General features: G+C 52.5%; 1 protein-coding gene across 1 annotated transcript; it reads left to right on the top strand.

The window, feature by feature from the left end:
- Positions 1–629: 629 nt before the first annotated feature.
- Positions 630–4,603, top strand: EMWEY_00017220 (hypothetical protein, conserved; the record flags this gene model as incomplete). The annotated part of the gene is made up of 3 exons (XM_013477528.1): positions 630–2,577; positions 2,812–4,086; positions 4,468–4,603. Coding segments are annotated over 3 exons (3,359 nt in total), but the record flags the coding sequence as incomplete, so codon positions are not given.
- Between the last annotated feature and the right edge of the window lie 373 nt (positions 4,604–4,976).

Genomic DNA, 4,976 nt, shown 5'->3' with positions numbered 1-4,976 from the left:
GGGCCCCCGAGGGGGGCCCCGACAGGAAGGCCGTGGGAGGGGCCCCTTCATGCTGCTGCCTAGATATGCTGCCGCTAAGGCAGGGACGCCAGGGAGCTGTTGTTGCTGCTGTTGCTGCTGCAGTTGCTGCTGTTGTTGCGATTTCTACTGTGGCTGCCGGGGAACCTCCCGTTGCTGCTGAGTGTATTGCTGCTGCTGCTGCAGGAGAAGCAGCCGGAGCACCAACAACAACAGCGGCTAGCAGCAGCAGCAGCAGATTGTAGCTGTAGAGATGCATGCTTAGGAGGTGGGGGGCCCCCTGCACCCTTGGGGGCCCCCCTCTTAGCTTTTCGTTGCTGCAGTGTATAGGGTACTAATAACCCTTTATTACTCTATGCATGCATTTAATTCACTTTACCTCAAATACACCATAAGCATTTCCCTTCATCAATAATTTAACCGCAACGGCCCCCTTGGGCGCCCCGTAGAGGGGCCCCCTAATGGGGCCCCCAAAGAGGGGCCCCTCCGCGAGACCCTGAGGTGGCATCGTACCCTTCGATTCCTCTGTTGTTGTGTCTGCATCATCATCAGATATTTTATCAAGGGTTTTAAAATTAGGGTTTAGGGTTTAGGGTTTAGGGTTTAGGGGGATGGCCCCTCCTGAGTTGCCCCATCCACAGGGGCCCCCACCAGGGGATGGGGGGCCCCCTGGGGCCTCCCGTTTAGATTTGCTGCTGCAACAGCCGCAAGACTTGCATGCATTACCTTGTCTTCCTCATTCGCAGCTGCATCCTTGGGTGCAGCTGCTGCAGCTGAATGAGCATCAGCAGCAGCAGCGGCAGCAGCTATTGCTGCAGCAGCAAACCACAGGACCAACAAACTTGTTCGCCCTCGCATACAACAGCAGCAGCAGCAGCAGCAGCAGCACAAGCGACACAGACACAACAGCGGCCAGGCTTAGTGGGGTCCCCAACAGCAGGAGGGAGGGGGCAGCAGCAGCAACAGCAGCAGAAGGAGCAATAGGAGGGCCTCATGCGGGCCCTTCCCCCCCTACGACAGGCGCAGCACCAGCAACACCAACAACAGCAGCAGCAACAGCAGCAGGAGCTCGGGTGTATCCTGAGCTGCTGCGAGGGTACAGCAGTTTTGCTGTCAGCAAAAGGGGGGCCCTTCTTGCTGCTGCAGCAGCAAAAGATATTCAGATTTTCTCTATGGATACCCTCTCTCTTTATGCTTATATACAGCTGCAGCTACCCTGCAGCAGCTGCAGCAGCAGCAGCTGCTGCTGCAACAAACAGCATGCAGCAGCAACAGAAAGCGTGCAGACAGATGGAGGCAACGCAGCAGCTGCAGCAGCAACAACAGCAGCAGATGCCACGGAGCAGCCACCCCCCCTCAGCTCTTCTGATGCGGCAATTGACTCCTCGCAGCAGCAGCAGCAAAAGCAGCAGCAGCAGCAGCCGCTGCAGGCAGTGCAGCAGCTGGATTTTGCTGCAGCAGATCGCGCGCTGCTTGCATTAACAACTTGCTGCCGCCTTTTTGTTTATTCGCTGCTGCAGCAGCAGCCTGTGCTGCTGCTAGCTGTAGATCTAAATCAGGTGTATATACAGGCTATACCTGCATTAGGACTGCAGCAGCAGCAACAACAACAGCAGCAACGGCAGCAGTTGCAACTTACAGCAAGGCGCAGCAAAACAAGAGGGGAAGAGGAAGAAACAGACGACGAAGCAGAGCAGCAGCAGCAGCAGCAAGAAGAGGAGGCCGAGGAGCAGCAGCAACAGCAGCAGCAGCAGGAAATACAAGAAGAACAGCAACAGCAGCAGGATGAGTCGCAGGGAGAACAACTGCAGCAGCAGCAACAGCAGCAGCAACAACAGCATCAGCAGCAGGAGAGTGTATCCGAGGGTAGTGCTGCTCCTCTTGTTAGTGACAGCGACGGAGGTCGTAGAGGAAGACTAAGCAACAACAGCAGCAGCAGCAGCAGCAACAGCTGCAGCCGCAGCAGCAGCAAGGGGCATTTTTGCAGCAAAGACCAGCAGACGGCAGACTCTGGTGCAGCACCTGCAGCAGCAGCAGCAGCAGAGCCCGAGAGGCTAAAGATTTGCTGCATGCAGCTGCTGTCCTTGGTGCTGCCCTCTGCTGTTTGTCTTACGGAGAGAAGAGCTGATGATGCATGGCGATTTGCTGTTGCTGCTGCAGCAGCAACAGCAAAGGCAGCAACAACAGCAGCAACAGCAGCAGCAGCAGCAGATGCTAGTCCTGCTGCTGCTGCTGCTGATAGTGCAGCCACTAAAGACCCGAAGCAAACAAAAGAAGGATCTGCGGATGCGTCAAATGAAGCTCCTGCTGCAGCAGAAACTGCAGCAGCAACTGCAGCAGCAGCAGCAGCAGCAGCAGCAGCAGATTTAGAGGCTTTATCTGGTGAAGGATCGATGTCTTTAATAGTGTCATTTGCTGCTGATCCAAGGGCAGAGACAGAGACCTGTACATACACCGCACCGCTGCTGCTGCAATTCGTGCTGCAGCCGCAGCAGCTGCTGCTGCTTTATCTGCAGCAGCAGCTGCTACGGCACCATCAGCAGCAGCAGCAGCAGCAAAGTATAGGCCTCCCTAAGCTATTTAGTTTCTCTTCTCTCTCTCTGCTGCCTCCCTCTTGCTGCTGCTACAGCAGTGAGGTCCTTTGGAGTAGATGTGGGGAGCTGCTGCCTCCCTGTAACAGCAGCAGCAGCAGCAGCAGCAGAAACAACAGCAGCTGCAGCAGCAGCGACCGGTGGTCTCTTACAGGCCGCAGCAGCAACTTTCCCTTCTGCTGCTTCTCTCGTTGTCATCCAGATCAGCTGCGGCTGCAGCTATTCCCAATTCAACAGACGCAGCAGCAACAGCAGCAGCTGCTGCAGCACCAACAGCAGCAGCAACAGCAGCAGGATGTTGACAAACTTGTGGCTGTATGTTCTCCTATGGGCACCTTGTGGTTGCTGCGTTTGCTGCAGCATGATGGGCAGCAGCAACAGCCACAGCAACAAAAGCTGTCAGACGAACAGCAGCAGCAGCAGCAGCAGCAGGTAGCAGAGATTGTTGCATGCTCCCATTTTGCTGCTGCTGCTGCACCAGTAGAGGTAAAGGCTCGTCCTGATGGCGGCGCGCTGCTGCTGCGCTGCGTAGATAGAATAGTTGCTGTTTCTGTCTACTTAACCACTGCAGCAGCAGCAGATGATGATGAGGAGGAGGAGGAGGAAGAGGAAGAAGATGAAAAAGAAGATGCTGCTGCTGCTGCTGCTGCTGCTTCCATGGATGAAGATGAGGATGAGGCGGAGGCAGATGCATGCAAGACCAATGACCCTGCACCCGAAGAATCGGCAGAAAATGCTGCAGCAGCAAGCGATGCAGTAGCAGCAACAGATGCAGCAGCACCAAGCGATGCAGCAGCGCCAAGCGATGCTGCAGCAGCAACAGATGCAGCAGCACCAAGCGATGCTGCAGCAGCAACAGATGCAGCAGCACCAAGCGATGCAGCAGCACCAAGCGATGCAGCAGCAGCAAACGATGTAGCAACAGCAAACGATGCAGCAGCAACAACAGCAACAGCAGCAGAGGAGAAGGGGGGAGATGCACGTGAGCAAAGGAAAAGGCCGAGAGATGACGGCGAAAGCAAACAGCAAGAAGGGGAGCAGCAAGAAGAGCAGCAGCAGAAGGAGCTGGAAGCGATTGATACCGACAGCGGCAGCAGCAGCAGCGGCAGCAGCAGCAGCAGCAGCGGCTGCGTAGAGGAGGGAGATGAGCCTCATGGCAGGAAGCGGAGGTTGCAGTCCAAGGATGACCAAATTGTTGGTGCAGCAGCAGCAGCAGCGGATACAAAAGCAGCAGCAGCAGCAGCAGCACAACCATCCGCAGATTCCTCCTCAGCAGCAGCAGCAGAAGGAGGGAACGATAAAGAAGCATTTGAAGGGGAGGCATCTGGTACAGAGAGTTCACAGCATCAGCAGCAATCTCAACAGCAGCAACAGCAACAGCAACAGCAGCAGCAGCAGCAGCAGCAGCAACAGCAGCAGCAGCAGCAGGAGCGTTTAAGACTATCATTACAATTTGTGTTACAAGATCGTGTACAACGTGAGAAGTACACCTCTTGCTGTTTTATAACGAGCAGCAGCCCACCCCCATACAGGATCAGCAGGATCAGCAGCAGCAGCAGGAGCAGCAGCAGCAGCAGGAGCATGAGGAGTAAATGTATATCTTTTGCTGCTGTATCTGTGAATAGAGGAAGCAAGACAGGATTATATATATTAGATATATCAGCAACAAATGCAATTGAATCGCAAATATTTTCCTTAGAAACAACAAAGTTGCAACCATTTAGACAAATATTATTTCTTCCTTTTAGTTCTTGTGATCTACCTATTGATCTATTCTATCCAAATAAATATAATTCTTCTTCTTCTTCTCCTGCTGCTGCTTCTGCTTCTAGTGGTGGTTGTGGTGCTGCTGCATCAGCAGCAAATGATGATTCATCCTGCAGCAGCAACAGCAACACCAGCAGCAGCAGCAGCAGCATCAACAGCAGCAGCAGCAGCAACAACAACAACAGCGGGAGTTGTATGGATAATAGCAGCAATAATATGGAGAGAAGGTATGAGTATGAGTACAAGAACAGGATGAATTACTACACAAGTAGCAGTAATAATAATAATAATAATAATAATAATAATAGCAGCAGCAGCAGCAGCAGCAGATCAACATTAATTGGATTAGAGCGTCGTCAAGGTTTGCTGCTGCTGCTGCTCCCTCATCGTCGTCGTCTTTGGGATTTTTTTTTGCCAAATTTCCAAAAAATTTCCAAAAATTTTGAATTTATTGAATCGCCATTTGAATTTGATGCAATTATACATTATAATCAACTTATTCATATACCTATATATAAGGTAATTTATTTATTATTTATTCTTACTACTAATACTACTACTACTACTACTACTACTCCTTATTATGCTCTTGCTCCTCCT

This window comes from Eimeria maxima, genomic scaffold, assembly GCF_000499605.1.
Source record: "Eimeria maxima Weybridge genomic scaffold, Emw_scaff143, whole genome shotgun sequence".
NCBI lineage: Eukaryota > Apicomplexa > Conoidasida > Eucoccidiorida > Eimeriidae > Eimeria > Eimeria maxima.
The sequence above is the reverse complement of the archived record's forward strand: the minus strand, read 5'-3'. Positions and strand labels throughout refer to the sequence as shown.